The sequence below is a fragment of the Ursus americanus genome, chromosome 2 (assembly GCF_024610735.1).
Source record: "Ursus americanus isolate L20-20 chromosome 2, mUrsAme1.1.p, whole genome shotgun sequence".
NCBI lineage: Eukaryota > Metazoa > Chordata > Mammalia > Carnivora > Ursidae > Ursus > Ursus americanus.
The window spans coordinates 97190805-97207627 of record NC_142128.1 but is presented as its reverse complement, the minus strand read 5'-3'; the positions used below and the strand labels follow the sequence as shown (position 1 = coordinate 97207627).

Sequence of the window (16823 nt, the reverse complement as noted above, 5' to 3'; positions counted from 1 at the left end):
CTGCAGCAAAGGGGATGAATTAACTACAGCTAAATAAACAACGTGGATGAATCTTACAAAATAATGTTGAGCTAGAGAAGCTAGACACAAAAATATGTATCCTCTGATTCCATTTAATTAGTGTTCACAGACTTGCACAAGTAATTCATACTGTTAGAAGTCAGAGTAATGGTTTTCTTTAAGGGGAGAGTGATGATGGGAATGAAGCACTAGGAGAATTCTGGAATTTGGGTTCTGCTCCATTTCTCAGTACTGGTGCTGGTTCATGGGCTTGTTTCATTTGTAAAAATCCATTGTGCTGCACACTTGTGATATTACGCCTTCCTGTGTATGTATTCTGCCTCAATGGAAAGTTTCCAGTAAAGGAGTTCACTTTTTTTTTTTAATATGTAGAGGCACTTTCAAACTCTAACCCAGCAGTGTCTGTTTTCCGGTACTCTTGCCACTCTGATGGACATTGAAAATCTTTTTAATCTGGTAGACATATAAAGAGGTGCACTTGTTGTTTTATTTTTATCTTATTATCGGTGAGGCTCAGCATCCTTTTGTAGATTTACCTTCTGTTCATTTCTTCTGTAGTTTCCCTACTCTTGTCCTTTGCCTATTTTTCTGTTACAGTGTTCATTTTTCTTACTGATTTGTAGGTTTCTTTGGTCTATTATTTGTCAAAGTATAATGTTTTAAATAATAAATTCAAACTAACAAACTTATTAAGTGTATCATGTGTTAGGAAAAGTTTCTTCTAATAATTAAATCAGTCTTAAAAGAGCCCATTATTCTTCCATCTCCAGCTCCGTAACCAACTCAGTTCTTGGGAGAGTGAAATCTGCCTCATTAGCTCCAAGTCTGTACTCTTATGTGGAGCCCATTTAGAATCTATTTGAAAGTCCCTGCTTTAGTGTACATATATTAATACCCTCTTTTTCTTGATTAGTCTGTTCTTTGCTGGGAACATCTTTACAAAATCTCAAAACAAGTTTACCCACTGCTATTATATGTTACCCTTAATTTCTTTTGGTTTCTCTTTATGCCTTTACATTTTCTCATATGGAGAAGAGAAATGGTATTGAATAGGATTTGTTTTGTTTGTAGCAAATTGCATATTAATTTTGTCTATCTTACATTTTTATAAAATAGCCCTTTAAAAACCAGTGTGCCGCATGCTATTTCCTTTACTTTCTCAACCAGTACCAAATTTCTAAGTGATCTCTTCACTAAAATATTTTGTTTTAGTAACTCAACTAGTCTGATGTAGTCTCACTGTTGTGTCTGCCTTTTTATGCTTTGGTTGGGGATGCCTTATTGAGATAATGTTTAGTTTAAATATTTTCTAGACTTCACAGTATTTTAATGTTCCTCATTTTGATTCTGTAGTGGCCTTGAATGTTTTTAAATTTATTTATTTTTTCTTTTAATATGTAATTCGTAGACGCTCTGCTGTTGCCCGCATTCAGGAGTTCTTCAGGCGGAGAAAAGAAAGGAAAGAAATGGAAGAATTGGATACTTTGAACATTAGAAGGCCACTAGTAAAGATGGTTTATAAGGGCCATCGCAACTCCAGGACAATGGTACCAAATGCTCATGGCACTCTTTGGAGAAATTGCAGATTCATAATACGAATTTTTTCTGTAATGATGACTTTCATATGTTGCCACTGTGATTCCACTATAGCATTATTGTACTGTAACAGTTACCTCTTTTACCCAAACATGGTTTTTTTAGTCCTAGAATATATTGCCAAAGACCATTATCGTTTACAAGAAAATTCTGCCCTACTAAGGAAATGTCGTAGAAGGGTAAAATTTTTAGCTGGTACAAGTAACAATCGCTTCTTTTTGCTCTCTCACACTTGCTGTCTACCTGTCTAGTATATTTTTGTTAGCTCATTTTAGCACCCTTTGTTGATTTGGTGAGAAAGATTTAGATATAGTAAATCCAGGCTTATTGCAAAATGTAGTCCGATTACTTTATAACAACTTTTCTTAAGATTGACAAGTGAAGATTTGTTTTAGTCACTTTGTCTCTCTAGACTTCTGTGTCCTCATCTATGAAATAAGAATAGACCAGATGATCTCGAAGATCTTGTCAAGTTTTATAATCCACAAGTCTTATACCCAGTGTGATATTAATTATTTACTAAGAGGATCTTGCAAGATGACTGGCATGTTATAACTATTAACTCTGAACCATTCATATTTAGAAAGTGTTGTTTTCATATATTCATTGAGTCGTCCAAAAGTATCTACAGAATCAGTTTTAATCTGCTTTCTTCAGAGTTAAGGGGAAAAGTTACTTTGTGGGGGACGCCTGGCTGGCTCAGTATGCGACTCTTGATCTAGGGGTCCTGAGTTCAAGCACATGTTGGGCATGGAGCTTACTTAAAAAAAAAAGTTACTTTGGGGTAGGGAACGACTTAGCTGTCTCTAGAGATCATTGGTGGTAACAGTTTAATCATTCTAAACAAAATGCTCACTATTAATAGAAGTAATCAATGTACATTTCTTATATTTTGCTGGTTAAAATTTTGGATGAAAATATTAGGGGTAGGAATGAAAAAAGAAAAGTTAAGTAAATATAACAGTAATGCTGAGTAACAACAGAATTGTCTCCCCCCTTTGGTTTGGCAAAAATAGCAAAGTAGCAGCTGCCGATGGAATGATTGAAAAAAATCCCAAACCACAAAGATTTTGAATGGTTCATTCATATGCATCCATTGAGCATTGTCATCCTAACCATTCCAGTATATCCTGTTCCTTTGTCTCATTGCTCCATAAAAGTAAATATGTTTATATCCTTCCTTCTCAATTGTGAGAGAATAGCTAATAAAAAGATGGGTACTTTTTGTTCTTTTGGCATAAAGCAAAATACAAAAGGGAACCATTCATTTTTTTCTTATGATTTGTTTTTATTATCTCATAAAGCTAAAATGGAACCATTTTTGGAAAGTTCAACAACATATAGACAGAGAAGTTTCCATTATACTTTCCAAAACCCATAAATCCCATTCATTCATTTAGCAGTTACCAATTCAGCACCTACTGTTGCCACAGTACTGTTGAAGGTGCTAAAAATATAGCATTGAAAGAGCAAAATCTCTATTTTCATGGGGAACTTTTCATTATTGTTGTATCATGCTTGCTGATAAATCTCCATCATCTTAAAATAATAGAAGACAAAGACTCTCTTCTATTTTTTATTATTTTCTAAGCCAATTAATATTTTCAATTGCAGAATAGAATAAATCTTTGTTTTAATAACTTCTATTTGAATTTTCTTATAATTTTCTTTTTTTAAACCCTTAGATAAAAGAAGCCAATTTCTGGGGTGCTAATTTTGTAATGAGTGGTTCTGACTGTGGCCATATCTTCATCTGGGATCGTCATACTGCTGAGCATTTAATGCTTCTGGAAGCTGATAATCATGTGGTAAACTGCCTGCAGCCACATCCGTTTGACCCAAGTAAGATGGCCTTTTATAGAAATCAGAACATCAGCTCCAGTTTTGTTCTAGTTGTTAATATAAGAATAATGCAGATTATCCTAGAAGGCAGCCACGAGAGCCCGTTATGACTCTCATTGGGTTCAAAACTAAAAACAATTATAACCTCCTTTTGGCAGAAGGTCTGAGGAAATAGATTAAAGAGTTTATTCTCTAATATTTCTTCTAAGTTTTACCAGTTGCAAGAGGTTTGGCTGACTACACTTTGCACAACTTATCCAAACTGAATCTCCAAGCCTTGTTATTCTTCACATGTCTGAGTTAATGTACCAGAACAAACAAGCTTGGCTTGTTCTTACCTTCCATTTGACGTTGCCTGTGTTTCTCCTAAAAGAGCAGTTGGATAAGAAAGAAATTTGAGTGATTGCAAGTTGGTCTTAAAATTATGTTCTAGGGTAACTTTTAGGAAATCTTCTAAATGATATTCTCAGTTAACAATTAAATGTATCAGTACAATTTCCATGCCAGCTCAGTTTTGCTGTACGTGTGTGTGTATGTACACACAAATATAATCATGCATAATGTATAACATATGTATGTTTCTCTTAATGGCATGTTTTTATGCTTTATATTAATATGCAACATTTTATTTCTAGTTCTAGCCTCATCTGGCATAGATTATGACATAAAGATCTGGTCACCACTAGAAGAGTCGAGGATTTTTAACCGAAAACTTGCTGATGAAGTAAGATTTTTATTTATACTTATTATAAAGCATATGTCACTTTGTTCCTGAAATGCTTTTGTCGGAAGACTCAAATGAGCTCATTATTAATTGGTAACATAAATAAGTTTATTCAGTTAAGGAGGTCAAATTTTAAGAAAAAGAAAAGTTAAGATAAAAACACGCCTGTAATACTAGAGAGCTAAAAATCAAAATATTATTTTGCTAATTATAATATTGATTATTGGTAATACACGATTATAGTTTAAGAAAAACAGATTGTTTTTGTGCTTATTGCAATGAAGAAGCATTTAAAAACCTTTCTGTCCTTTTAAGAAAATCAGTTTCACGATGGCTATCCTCCATAATCACAGCCAAATAAGTAGCAGAACAAGGGATTGGAGAATTTTCTCCTTTATTGTCCTATCTTAAGATTTCTTCAGCTCCTTGTTAGACCAGCAGTTTTCAAGCTGGGCCCTGTGAAGCTCTAGGTTTTTTGTGGGATTGGGAGAGGGGAAGGTAGATGATATAAAAGCTGAATTCTGGGCTTTTCCTCTCCAGCTTTAGCTAGGGTTTTTATTGCTGGGTTTTCGTATAAGATTTCCTTTGAAAATAAAGATTCATGGCGTTAGTCAGCTAATGACTAACCGTTGAGCTTCTGTGAGAAGGTGAGTGCAGCTCAAGTTGGTGCTGTGCCCTCTTAACAGAAAAGAAGGGTCCATTGCTAAAAAATGCTATTAGTAAGTTAGCAAACCAATACTCTAGACCACAGTTGACAGCTCACAGCACAATTCCTACATCAGCTTTCTAACAGACATTTATAAGCTTGGCATATGTCATAGTGCTGAATTTTAAAAAATAGACCTTCCCTCAGAGCTTATAGACTGCGGAAAGACAGACAATGAACCATAAGCCAGAATGTACAGAGGCATGCACAGTGTTCTGGAAGCCCTTGCAGAGGAACAGTTGTGATTGTAAATGGGGTAGGTGGATGGGGGAGTCTTCACAGAGGAAGTACGAATTGGACTGAGTTCACCAGGCAGACAGGGGTCTAAGGAGCCCTTGAGATGAAGGATCAGCAATTTCCAAGGTGTCCTAAGGTAAGTGAACCATTAGTGAGTGGATAAGAAAGCCGCTCCTCGGGGCAACATTGTAAGGGGCCCTGGGGGTGCCCTGCTGTGCTGAAAATATGTTGTATGAAATCACTGGGGAGCCACTGACCACATTAGCACCTTCGTCTTCCTCTCATCCTTTCCTCCCTTTCTTTCTTTTTTCTTTGCCACGAACTTTGTTTCCCCTTTGCCCATGATGACACCCTAGATCTCTAGGTGTTTATGGATATTCCTTTAGTCCTGTCTTGGTACAGAAGACACAAGTCATTGGTAACTCTTATTCAAAAGTTTACTTTTCAAAATTACTTTGCCTCAGTCAAGATGGCATTTTCTTGAGGGATCCGAGTGACCCCAGGGAAATAATTTAACACCACGGTGTCACTCAGTTATCAGCTCGGCCATAGGGGAAAAGAATGAGCAGACTAGCAGGTAGACTAGTAAATGAATCCTAAGTAAAAAATACATTGAATTCTTGAATGTTTTAGGCCTTTGTCTTTCTGTGTTCTGTGATGTCACTCCCTCAGTTGCAAGTTAATTACCTGGCATCAAGTAGCCTTAAGGTGGAAAGACACAGTGAACGTATAAAGAATGAAGTAATCCCACCTCGGGCCTGCTCAGTTTTTACTGTTCTCCTCATCTTCAGGGAAAAGGTACAGTTACATCATGGTTCTTGACGTGGTTGTTTCACTTGCTTCATAGGTTATAACTCGAAATGAACTCATGCTGGAAGAGACCAGAAACACCATCACGGTGCCAGCCTCTTTCATGTTGAGGATGTTGGCTTCGCTGAATCACATCCGAGCTGGTAAGAACTGTCTGTATATTATTAACACCACTGTTACATCATGTTATTATTTCAGGTCTGCTTGAAAGTGATTTGTACAATTTCTTTTAACCACAAAATGAAGGCAGCGTAACTTCTGAGCTAGGAGTTCGGTGAGCTCTTGATCTTAGTACAGTAACTTCCTCACGAACCAGATGCATCAGAAAGTGTCAGAATGAAAAGACAATGTCACTTGAAAACTTTTATCAGCTGTGCTTCTCTTCTCAGCGTGGAGGGTCCTCCCGTGGACCTTCAGATCTGTTAGAGCGAGTACCCTGTAGTGGTAGACGTGGTCAAAAGTAGCCCTAGCCCAGACACAAATAAATGTAACGCGCTACTGCAGGGGTTGAAACACATAACCTCAGTAAGGTTTTTTTAATACTTTTTTTTTGTTTTCAGTGGTACACAACAAGGTTCAGTGCCAAAGAAACACAAAGTGTATATATCATAACTAATATTCAAGAAGGAAGTAAATAATCTGTTGGTAATAATAGAAAAGATCCAGTATCCATTATAAACAATACATTTATCAAACAAAAGAGTATTTATTATTCTTTGCTGATCTCATAAATTAAATTTCTTCATATGTTGAGTATTATCTATTATTTAATAATAACAACAACCGTCATTTCTGGAGTACCTATAATGTCTCAGGCACCGTACTAGTCCTTTCACAGATTTTTCCTAATGAGCTCCAAACCTTTACAACGTTGGTTATTTGTAGTAACTTGCCCCGGGTCACACAACTGATGAACGGTCAAGCCTGAATGTGAAACCGGCTTCCAAGTCCTTACTTCCCTTTGACCTTGGAAAGTTCACTTGCAGGAATACATTCAGATCGTGACAATGGCCTGCAGTCCTCTGGGTGAGTTGAGCTCAAACTGCTTTTCAGGCTCATTCCCAGCTTTCTCTCCTCCTCGGTCCACTCCATCCACTCTGGCCCTCTTTGATTTTGGGGACACATCCAAGTCTTTTCTACCTCAGGATCTTTAATATCATGCTGTCCCCTCCCATCCTCACTCTTTGTGAGGATAACTTCTGCTTATCCTCCAGGTCTCTGTGAGCCGCGGATTAAAATACCGCTTCCTCAGAGAAAGGGAGGAATGGAGAGAGTATACCAGGCAAAGTAAAGGGTAGGCAGCATTTTTCAAAGTCCTGGAGGAGAGCGTGGGGAGCAGCGCATCCAAGGAATTGAAAGGAGCCCGTGTGAAGTGGGGAGAAAATATTCACATTGTTAATATTAACTACTACTAGGAAAGAATGGAAATTTCAAATGGAATGTAAACAAAAAAGGTTAGTATTCCAACAAAATAATTTTGCAGGAGCTTTTGAGTTCCCATATTATAAAATTAATCATTGTACCACTTTCGATCCATTTTCTTCAGTAACCGTAACGCTTAAAACTCATCCATTTAGATTTCAGATTTGAGGAGGCAGCATTTTCTGGAACAAGAAAAACATTTGCTGATGAGGATTCCTAAAACTTACTTGTTCTTGTAAAGAGCTTATCTGGCGAATGGCTCTTGCCGGGTTTGTCTGTAGGAAACCATTCCTCTCTCATTTGTGCAGAATCCGCTTTTATACAGCTGCGGGTGGGCCGGCAGTTTGTTAGCTAATCTCTACCCCCCTCCTCCTTTGGTTTTAGCTTTAGAGAAGTTTTATAGCATGAAGATTCCCTTTCTTCCAGTTCTTTTTGCTGTCAACCAAAAAGAGAATTTCTAATTGGTTTAGTCAACTTAACTCACCCTCTTGGTTCTCTTATGTAAAAGACTGGAGAGAAAAAGGTACACAAGACGTGCTCTTATCTTTAAGATATCCAGGTATTTGATGGGTCACTTGTCCACCCCTTTCCTCTCCTTCCCTCCTGGTCTCCAGTATTCCAAGTGTGATCATGTGCGCACATCCGAGGAGAGTTAGTGACAGACTGTGATCACGCAGGCTCAGGCTGGCCACGGGGTAGTCCACCCCGCCCCTCCGTTACTCCGCAAGGGTTCCTGGGAAGTCCAGGGAATGTATTTCGGGAGGCGCCTTCCTGGGGGACCTGTGATTTTTAACGAAGGCTGCGCTACATATCCTCTGTCGGGCTTTTCAAGCTACAAATACTTGGGTCCCACCCCCTGAAGATTCTGACTCATTTTATATAACTAGGGCTTGAACGGTTGCATTTTCCAAAAAGCAGCCAAAGTCATTCTTATGAATACTTCACTGAAGACTATGGTGTCTAAATGTGGGGTCTCTCTCGATGGGACGGGGCCCCCAAATGTGGGACGGAGCAGATCGGGTGGAAGCCGGTGGTGCGGGCGGTGAAGGCAAACAGAGGAGCTAGAGGTTGGTTGAATGCACTGCCCAGGAGCGGCGCGGGACAGCAGAGGACAGGCTGCGTGCCGAGGCCCAGCGTGGGCACTCTTTCTAAAGGGGGAAGGTGAAGGGGCATGGCTACATATGCAATTTTCCCTTTTTTGGTAACTGTGCCTGGTTGTAAGTAACCCACTGGTTAGTTAGGGCCTATGGCTTTTCCAAGGTGGGTCTCCTGATGGAGAAGTGACTCTCATTTTCAGTTTTCATTTTAAAAGCATAGTATTGCTCAGACCTCCGCGGTCTGTAGCCGCCAGCCAAAGATCACGGTGTGAGCGTTGAGCGGCTTTGCAGTTTCCCTGCCTCCAAGGCATAGCACTTCATGAACAGAAGATTTCATTTACGTTATTCTTAGAGACCAGGTTTCCATTCTGAGAGAGAGGACTCTGCCACAGTTGGTTGAGCTGGGTATGAGGAAAGAACAAGTGTGCTGCCCCCTTCCTCATTCTGGAAGCCTCTGTCAGCTAGCCACTGGCCTGCATTAGACACTCCGGGCCCTCGCTTGTCTCTTCATGGCTTGCTCTGGACTCTGCAGAATCCTACTGTCTACCCCAAACTCCCTGATTTAAAGGCTGGGACAGTTCTCGTTAACCCTCCATTTCCCCTCTTCATTCAGAGTGTGACAAAAAGAATTTGGGGAAGAACCCTACACACTTTGAAGTAGTCTGGCCCTGCTTACTCACGCTTCCGATGTGACGGGAAGAGGTTTGCTGAAGTCAGTCATATCCAGGATTCGCATTCAGTCTTCTACTTAAGCTGATAGCAGTTTCATGTTTTATTCTCTCGTGAAAGTATATCACACAATACAAAGTGTCGTCTCTCTTCCCTAACATTCACTAGGTAGCCTTTAATTGGTCAGCACGTCTTCCCCTGTGTTTAGATTCCTTGGTGATACACGAAGGTCTATCCAAATCTTATTTTTGTTTGCTTCTTTTGCAGATGGGTACAGAACACTTATGTAATAATGATAATAGCTGCAGTTGGTATAATTCAGGTTGTAAATCATATACGCATACATTACCTCATCAGTTGGGCTTTGAAATGGAGTCAGCACAGAGGGGATTGAGTCCAGGTCAGTCAGACAATAAACATATAGTCTCTTCTGTGTACTGCTCTCGGTATTGTTGACTTAGGCTCCAGTGGGAGAGCTTAAGCCTCTGTAGGTAATAAAATTTCAGGATTCTGTCTTTTCGCTGTTGACAGTGGGACTCACCCGTTCCCCCATGTTTAATCTTCGTATTTTGCACGTTACCTTGGGCAAATGCTTCTGTGGCAGAACAGCTCCATCCCAGTGGCAGCAGTGGTTTTATCCTCTTGCCTTCTCTGTGTGCCCTGATGTAACATATCTTATCTTTGCAAAGCTTAAATTCACTTATTCTGGAAACCGTCATTGAACACCCTGTACTAGGCTCTGAGGATATAAGATAAAAAGAGAAAACTCCTACCCTCCCAGGAGCTCAAAAAGCCCTTGAAGCCTGGTCTATAAGAAGACAGCAAACAAACCATCCCTGCAGTTAGGATCGTCGTTGCACGGCAGACACAGAGGGGCTGGGGTGTACGGGAAGGAGTTCGTCATTCTGCAGGTCGGATGTTTGAAAAAGTATGGGAAACGTTTCAGAAAGGGGATGGTAGTTGCATTGCGATGAGTAAGCAGAACCTTTCGAGCTGGAAAACTGGGCGGGCGTCCCAAGCAGAGGAACAGCAAGTATAAACCGTGAAAGCTGGAGAGAGTGGCGGGTTCACTCACCAGTTTATAATTACATTTTCACTTGAGTAGTTAATCTAGATAAGCTCCTTGAGGGCAGAGACCACGTGTCTGTTTGGGCCGCCGTTGTATCCTTAGCACAACGCCTGGAACATAGCAGATATTTAATTTAAAATATCTTATACACAGATCTCGAGAATGGTCCCTGGGTTCCCCCACAACCTCCCCTCAGTGTGTCTGGTGGCACAATACACTTCTTAGGCTCCTGGACTCCGAGGAACACAGTTTGAAAACCACCGCAGCAGACCGTGATTTATCAAGATCCTAGGGTTTTTCTTTTTAATTTTTACATGTTTAGAATTACATGCATATTCAAAGTCATAGCGCTCAGTTTCCTTTACTTTTTTTATTTGCTTTTAGCGGCAGAAAATAACTTATCTACACACAGAAGTGAACTGATTTTTACATGATGTCATGAACTGTATACGTTTGAATCAGTTTTAAATAAAAGGTATTGGAAGTTATTTCAGTTATCATACTAAAAGCATTTCTTTTTGTGGGTCTCATGTATGTTTTCCAGACCGGTTGGAGGGCGACAGATCAGAAGGCTCTGGTCAGGAGAATGAAAACGAGGACGAGGAATAAGCAACTCTTATTGGCAAGCACTTAGATGTTCTGAAATTTGTATAAGACATTTATTATATTTTTTTCTTTACAGAGCTTTAGTGCAATTTTAAGGTTATGGTGTTTTGGAGTTTTTCCCTTTTTTTGGGATGACCTAACATTGGTTTGGAATGATTGTGTGCATGAATTTGGGAGAGTGTGTAAAACAAAACTAGCAAAATGTTTAAAAAACTTTTTGCCATGTGTGAGGAGTGCTAGAAAACGCAGAGTGCAATATTTTCCCTAACCTTCAGATATGAGAGCTTGGATCAATGTGGAAGAGTAATTTCATTATAGTGAAAATGTTGGTTCAAATAAATTTCTACACTTGCCATTTGCATGTTTGTTGCTTTCTAATTAAAGAAGTTGGTTGTTTTAAGATATCCTGAATTTGACTTTTTATTTCATGCCTTAACTACCTTGACCCACATTTTCCAGTCTTCTCTGTAACATAAGACTCTTTCTTTATTCTTTTCTAGATTTGATAACCTTTTCTGTTTTGGCTTCTGTGTGATAGAATCACATAGAGGAGCTTTTTTCATTTCTCCTTCCAAAGCACGTTATCATCACTTCCAGTCACCGTCTGTCACGATTAGTGGTACCTCCTTACCCAAGTACAGGGGTTAGGCTTCCAGCAACAAGCAGAGCATCGTGGCTAGCCCACCTGATGGACCGGCGCAAGCTAGCTCTGAAAGCCCTGGCTTCTGGTTTTCCTCTGACTTCTAGATTTCAGCTGAAAGCTGCTGACCATCCAATCTTAGAATTCCGGGTCTTCCTTCACTCTAGTGTCCAACTCCACCCAGCTTAGGCTGTCTCCACCCAGGCCTGTATCTTGGGGGTTATGAGCTGAAATGCCCCTGTAGACCCAACCCTGCCGTCATCCCCCCGCCCCCCCGCCAAACTGCCGTGCTCTTCTCCAGCCGGGCCGCGAATGGACTCACAGGTAGAGCCAGGCAAAGCATCCCGTCCTGCACAGGGACCCGGCATCGCCCCTTCCCACAAGATGGCCACAAGCCCAGGGACACCTGCTACTAAGAGAAGGCAGATTGGCTTTTTGGAGAGAGGACAAAGAACTCTTCCGTTGGCTCCGTAACTTCGGTTGGACTTGAGCATCGGGCTCTCACCCTAGAAGGGCACATGTGTTTTCACATTAGGAAATGTAGTAAATGGTCAAAGGGAAAAGGAATTAGCCAAATTTCCATGACTTCTGGAAAGTACAAGGGTCTTAGTTTCTGGTTACCAATGAGTTATGTGACCTGCATAAGCCATGTGACTTCTCTGGGCTTGTTTCCTCCTCTCCACAATGCAGGAGATCCTGTGGGCTGTGTTAGGACCACACGAAGCCAGTTTGAAGGGCTTCACAGAACAACTGAAATGACCACTGGAAGCACATAGGACGTCATTTCCTGCCCTGTAATAAAACAGTAACGGGTATGCTGTAGACAGACTACCGGAGGGCCCAGTGCGGTCAGAAGAGCACAGAAGAAAATCAAAATTGTACTGTCCGCTCTGACACAGGATGTCGGTGGTGGGAGAGCCTGGGGGTGGCCACACGGTATATGCGAACTCTGCTCAGTTTTGCTGGGAGCCTTAAAACTTCCTTTTTTGGTTTTTTGGGTTTTTTAAATTTAATGGTATTTTGTCAAAGGAGTTAGGTCCCCTGCTGTTAATTTTGCAGAGTTCGGGTACTGTGTGTTAAAAACGAGCAGGGCAGGCCAAACAAGCAGTCAAGGAGGCAGCGAAGAGAAAACATTCTACAGAGGCTGAGTGGACACTTCATGACTCCCTAAATGTTGGGGAGGCCCCAGCCCGTCAGACAGCTGGATGCTGGGGCTCAGCTGCAGCTCGGACCCAGGATTATGACCTCAGTGGTGGCAGGTGAGGTGGTCAGCTAAAGGTGGTAGGTTTTGTGCCTGGAGGTTGCTGAGTTTCCCTGGCAACGCACCCTTTGCCTCTGGTTATGGGACAGACATCTAGGGAGTGGGTTGCTGTTCATTAAGCCTCCTTTATTTTTTTAAAATTTTACTTATTTAAGAGAGCATGCGTGGGGGAGGGGAGCAGAGGCAGAGGGAGAAGCAGGCTCCTGGCTGAGCGGAGCCCAACTCAATCTGGGACTCAATCCCTGGACTCTCGGATCATGATCCGAGCCGAAGGCAGACTCTTAACCCACTGAGCCACCCAGGCGCCCTATTTTTTGAAGATTTTATTTTCAAGTAATCTCTACACCCAACGTGGGGCTCGAACTCACAACCCCAAGATCAAGAATACCATGCTGTACCCACGAAGCCAGCCAGGCCACCTCCTAACCCAAGGTTATTAAAGGAGGCTTAATGGGGGTGGGTGCGTGCATGGCTGGGGGAGCCTGCTTCTCCCTCTCCTCCTGTTCATGCTCTCTCATTTCCTCTCAAGTAAATAAAATCTTTTTAAAAATCTTAAGAAAACAAAATAAGAGTGCTCTGTATTTCTGGGTCACACTGAGAAGTCATTTAACAATACTCCCTGAATCTAATTGTCTTGGAAGAATTTACAAACAGCACATGGATGGATGTACTGAGGTGACTGTGGTGTGGACATCACCACCTCCCAATTCTACAGCCATCAGCTCCTTCCTGCTCTGTCTCCTTCCTCTCGTTAGCCCAGCAGAAGGGAGGCTACACTCAAAGTCCACAGTCCAAGTACAAATCCACAATTTCCACAGCTGTACATGTACCAAAACAGATATTTAATCAGGTAAACAAAACTATTCTAAATATACTTTAACTCGTTTAAGTATTGTGATTTATAATAATCCTAAACGTTTTTCTTATCTTTAAAAAAAATCATCCAAAAACTTTAAGTGAAATATATTTTAGGATTAGCTTGCTTTGGTTGGCTTTGAAGGTTTTTAACAACTTTTGCATCCAGGGGTCCACTATCAGAACACAGCCCAGAACTCAGTCTCTTAGCGTTTCCACATCACAGAGTGACCCACCTGCTTCCTGGCCAACAGGCTCGCTCCACTGCACTGGGGGTGGCCATGCCGGCCCAGGCCCCGTGATCCCCCGGGGGGGAGGGGCTGTCTTTACACCTGGAAGGGGCTAACTTGCCTGTGACTTGGGATATTTCAAAATGGTGGTGTGAAAAGGAAAACCAGAAATGGCCTCTAATTCCTAAGCTAGTAATACTGTTAAGGAAAATTTTTAGGGAAATGCACGCAACTTTGTATATTACGTTCTCCTAAAAATAACACTGAGCAAAACTGTACTCTTGGTAATCTTATGCAGATCTGAGTTTGTGTTTTGAAATCTTTCAAATAAATCCAATCACTTTCCTTGGATTGCAGTTTTTTTAGGTCTGGCAAGCCGATACTCCAGGCTCCCAAGCTCCCTGGTCTACAACTGTTTCTACCCACCTACTACTAAGCCCAGCTAGCCTATTCCAATAATGGTGACTTTTAAGCGTCCCTCCTCCTCCTCCATTTTCTTCTCCTCCTTCCTTTCTCCTCCTCGTCTGCAAAGCTGCGGAGCTGGCTGCTTCTCAGTCACATGGCCACGACCTAGCCTTTGACCCAGACTCTGCCTTAATGCACTTTGGGAGGTCAGACAATCCCTAGGCCTCCCTGGATTCTGTGTGCCCCCCCCCCCCAACCCAGAAGGGTGGTCAGGCTCTGTCCCCTCCTATAGTCACATATGACAGCTCTTTTCCTTTGCTTCAGGGTGAAAATGGTGATGTCCCTTCCGTCTCCCATGTGTTTCGCCTGGGGTTCTGCATAAACTGTGGGTACCAGCATGGACTCCTATCCCTGTGCGGCCTCTTGCCGCGGGGGCTTGGAGGATCAAGGAATTCTCTGAGCCCAAGACCCACGGCCAAGGAGTCACTATCACTGGGGACAGAGCCGCCCTTAGCACCCAGGTCACATCTCAGGGGCTGGAAGGGAGGTGAAGGCTGAGCTCGGGCCCTGGTTAGGCCTCAGGCGGGGGGGGGGGGGGGGGGGGGGGGTCCTCTCCGATTACCGTTCACAGAAAAGCTCATTGTTTTTCCTTCCGGATCTCTTACATTCCAAACGCTACTTCACCCTTTCCTCCCTTTGCCTTCCTTCCCCTGCCTCCCCACACCCCCGTTCCCGCAGGAGCCTCTTGTGCTGGGCCGCAAGCGTGACCATTCCCCCGGCACCAGCGCTCAGCCCCTCCTGTCTCGGTAACAGCTTCTCCAGAGCTTCCCTTCCTGTCCTGGACACGCCCGTGCCCCGCGCAGGCACCCCGGACGCTGCGCTCCGCAGGGTCACCTCGGACGGGGCCCACCGCGACCCCCGCACGGGAACGCGTTACACACCTCGTCGCGTCGATGAGGCCGCCGCGATGCGGACACACAGGGCCGGGGACCCGGAGCTCAGCCCCGACCAGAGCCCGCTGCTCCGCCCCACCCCCGCTCCGTGCCCGCTCGTCACCTGCGGACCCTGCGGTCCGTGCAGCCCCGCCTCCCACGAGCCCCGCGGGCTGCTCCCAGCCGCACGGGAGAGCGTTCCGTCGTGAAGTGTCCCCCGCGTCACCGCACTCTCCCCCGCCCTGCTGCCCCCCCCCCCCGGACGGCGCCCCGGCTGTGGGTCCCGCGGCAGGGTCCCGGGCCACTCGGTTCGGCGCGCAGCTCCCTCCCGTCCCTCGGCGCCGCCGCCCCGGGAGCCTGCGCCCGGCGGGCGTCGCCCGGAAGCGAGCTGGAGGCTGCGGGCTGCGGAGGGCGCCAGGCCCGCGGGAAGCAACCCGGCCTTCGGCGGCAGTGCAGTCCACTGCTGCCCCCTAGCGTCGGGGCCCCCGCCGCCCCAGCTCGGCGCCTCGGGCCGGCGAAGTGGCCAGGGGTCGAGCCATGCGCGCTGGCGCGTGCGCCCCCAGAGCCTCCAAACCTGGCATCCGGGGCACAGCACAGGGACCCCGTCATATTCAATGAGACGGACAGAGTTGGGCAACAGCCCTCAACGTGGCCCTGTCAAAACCGGGGCACGCACGACTTAGGTTTTTAAGCGACTGTGTGGCCCAGTGTCCCCCGCTGCCACTGTCCATACGTCCCCTGGGAAGGCCTCAGGCCGTCACTGCACAGCAGTATAAAGCCGACAGGCCCGGGTTTAGTGGGCGCAGTTGGGGTTTTGACCCGCTGCCCGAGGGCAGGTGTCTTCAAAGAGGCCCCGGGGAACTTAAGTGCGCGGATTTGCGCCTCTTCCTCTCCTCGCCGCCTCCGCACCCCCCCTCCCGCCGTGCTCCTCCTCTCTCACTCGCTCTTGCTCTCTCTCAGGCTCAATGAAGGCAGAGTTGGATTCCTGAATAGGCAAAACATGATTCTAGCGGCCACAAAGCCTCCGAGGCTTGGCTCAAGCGGTCCCCTACGTCGTGGAGCTCTCCCGAAGCGCCCTACCTGGAGATACTCACCTCCCTCCCGCCAACGAATTAGACGCCTTGGCTTTGCTCTTTGACGGCGTCAGGATCAGCCAGGCCCCTCCCTGCGCGATAACAAGCGAAGCACTTGAAAGCTTCTGCCCCGAACCCAGCCTGGCGCTTCGCACCTAGCAGGTACGCAGGGCCTGGCAGTGTCAACGGAAAACAGGGAAAGGCAGTGAATTCTTCTGCGAAGTGTGCTATTTCTACACAGGCTCTGCTGAAACCCTAGTGGATCCCAGCGGGTCTGGAATTGGCCAGTGGGGACTAGGGGTCCCAAGACCCTCTCTCTAAAGCGCAGCCTGCGCAGTCCAGGGAAAGCCGCCTTCCACCGCCGGCTCCAGGCCACTGTGCTGTCCTCAAGTAGGCCCACCGGCAGGCCATCCCAGGCTGTTCTCGCCTGGAGGTAATGGCCATCTCTGTGCGTCTTAGTTGGTCAGGAACATGGTCCCTTGACCAGACACGTGTAGAGAAAAATACACACACACAGAAAACACGAAATGCGCTCAGATTTAGGGATGCCACCCCCCCCCAGGGGCTGGGATCAGAGTCTGTCTGAGCTGCATGTGTAGGCAGAGCCCACAGGTGCGACTGCCCTCTG

The 16823-nt window shown here is 44.6% G+C and overlaps 1 protein-coding gene and 1 long non-coding RNA gene across 8 annotated transcripts in view; one reads left to right on the top strand and one right to left on the bottom strand.

Moving 5' to 3' along the window:
* DCAF6 (DDB1 and CUL4 associated factor 6) overlaps window positions 1-14045 on the top strand; it is a 132831-nt gene extending 118786 nt beyond the window's left edge. For 6 of the 7 annotated variants that reach the window (XM_045797447.2, XM_045797445.2, XM_045797440.2 and 3 more), the window contains 5 exons: window positions 1430-1568; window positions 3303-3459; window positions 4095-4183; window positions 5974-6079; window positions 10738-11203. In XM_045797447.2, coding sequence (XP_045653403.1) covers window positions 1430-1568; window positions 3303-3459; window positions 4095-4183; window positions 5974-6079; window positions 10738-10802 — 556 coding nt within the window. In that variant the 3' untranslated portion in view covers window positions 10803-11203. Of the gene's footprint in view, window positions 1-1429; window positions 1569-3302; window positions 3460-4094; window positions 4184-5973; window positions 6080-10737; window positions 11204-11299 lie in introns of those variants that run through there. The other variant, XM_087859076.1, reaches the window with a different exon arrangement.
* Window positions 3303-16714, bottom strand: LOC123792251 (uncharacterized). Its single transcript, XR_006779666.2, has 2 exons — window positions 15132-16714; window positions 3303-10303 (listed from the first exon to the last, which is right to left on the bottom strand). It is a non-coding gene; the product is annotated as an uncharacterized LOC123792251 (long non-coding RNA).
* Window positions 16715-16823: the final 109 nt, after the last annotated feature.